At 63.7% G+C, this 1,632-nt stretch overlaps 1 protein-coding gene across 1 annotated transcript in view; it reads right to left on the bottom strand.

Moving 5' to 3' along the window:
* LOC103761803 (filamin-C-like) overlaps positions 1 to 1,632 on the bottom strand; it is a 40,576-nt gene that overhangs the window by 24,759 nt on the left and 14,185 nt on the right. Inside the window, exons 12-16 of the mRNA XM_029958164.1 lie at positions 1,481 to 1,628; positions 1,257 to 1,397; positions 975 to 1,103; positions 687 to 860; positions 1 to 150 (exon numbers count right to left, since the gene is read on the bottom strand). The exon at positions 1 to 150 is cut by the window's left edge and continues 9 nt beyond it. Coding sequence (XP_029814024.1) covers positions 1 to 150; positions 687 to 860; positions 975 to 1,103; positions 1,257 to 1,397; positions 1,481 to 1,628 — 742 coding nt within the window. The remainder of the gene's footprint in view (positions 151 to 686; positions 861 to 974; positions 1,104 to 1,256; positions 1,398 to 1,480; positions 1,629 to 1,632) is intronic.

The following is a 1,632-nucleotide window of genomic DNA, read 5'->3' on the forward strand; positions in this document are numbered from 1 at the left end:
TGGGCAGCCTCTTGAGCAGGCAGGGCTCCTCGTTGCCCGAGGGTGCGCGGATGGTGGCCGCCAGCAGGCTCAGGTCTGTCTCTGCGATCTTCAGCGACACGTCGGTCGAGGTGCCCACGTTGAGCTGGGACGTGCGCATGGAATCATCCCCTGCAGAGACGTCATCGCAGGGGACATCAGCTCAGGGTGGGGGCCGGGATGGATGGGGTCCCAAAGGTCATGGGATGGTGTGCCCAAGGCCCCACAAGGTCCCCATGATCACACAGAGAGGACCCTCAGGGCCAGAGGTTGCCCAAAGACGTGTGAATAGGGTCCTCAAGTTCATGAATAGGGACCCCACAGGGTCCACATGTGATATGGTCCCCAAAGCTAAGTGAGGTCCCCGTGGCCATGAATTGGGGTCCCCAAAGCTAAGTGAGGTCCCCGTGGCCATGAATTGGGGTCCCCAAAGCTCCATGAGGTCCCCAAGGCCATGGGATGGGGAGCCCTGGTGGCCAGGGTTGGACAAGGGACATCACAGCTGTTTGATGGGGTCCCAGTGGCCATGAGGAAGGTGTCCCCGTGACCCCACGGGTGTCCCCATGACCACACCATAGGCCCTATGACCACACAGGTGCCCCCATGGCCACGTGGAGACTGCAAGGACCCCCAGGACCCCCAGCCCCTGCTGTCCCTCCCCATCTCACCAGTGATCTTGGCGGTGAAGGGGCTGCCCGGGATGTGTTTGTCGTCGAAGCGCACAATGATGCTGTAGTCACCGGGGGCTGTGGGCAGATAGGACACGGTGCACGTCCCGTCCTTGTTGTCCTGGCAGGTGATCTCTGCCTTGGAGGGACCTTCCACTGCCAGCGACAGCCCACCTGGGGGTACAGGAGGTGTCAGGATGTGTCAGGAGGCACCAGGGATTTCCAGCCCCTCCTGGTAGCACTGGGGGGTCCCCATGACCGTCCCAGTTCCCCTTGGCCACCACTGACCCTCGCCGGCGTCCTTGGTGACGATGGTGAAGGTGCAGGGCTTGTTGACCATCCCGTGGCTCAGCCCCGGCCCGTAGGCACTGACATGGCGTGGGTTGATGGCATCCACGTAGAACTGGAGGGGACTCCCTGGGGACATGGACAACGACAGTCAGGGGCCCACAGGGACACCCTAAACCAAGGGGTGACCAACCGGGGACCCAACAGGGACACCCCAACACCAACCAGGGCATGGTGGTATCGACCTTCCTCAGCCACCTCCCCGTGCCCCGGGTGGCTCACCAGGGATGTGGTTGCCATCGTAGCGGATGTCCATCTCGTGCAGCCCCTTCTCGGAGGGGGCGTAGTGCACCGTCACCGTCCCGTCCTTGTTGTCGGTGATGTTGGGCCGCGCTGTCTTCCCCGAGGGCATCCGCACCTCGCCTGGGGGCACCGTGTCAGCAGGGGCACCAAGGGGGACTGGTGCCTCACAGGGTGCTCCCTGTCCCCCTGACCCCGCCCTGTACCTGTGATCTCACCCTTCTGCACCGTGAAGGGGATGACGAGGTTGAAGGGCCGGAGGTTCTCAGCGGTGGCCGGGGGCTCATCCGTGGCCTGATTGTATGGCAGAGAGGAGGGTGAGAACCCCGTGGTGGGCTCCCAGCCCTGGGGTGGCTGT

This window comes from Manacus vitellinus, unplaced genomic scaffold, assembly GCF_001715985.3.
Source record: "Manacus vitellinus isolate BGI_N305 unplaced genomic scaffold, ASM171598v3 scaffold_143_pilon, whole genome shotgun sequence".
NCBI classification, from domain to species: Eukaryota; Metazoa; Chordata; class Aves; order Passeriformes; family Pipridae; genus Manacus; species Manacus vitellinus.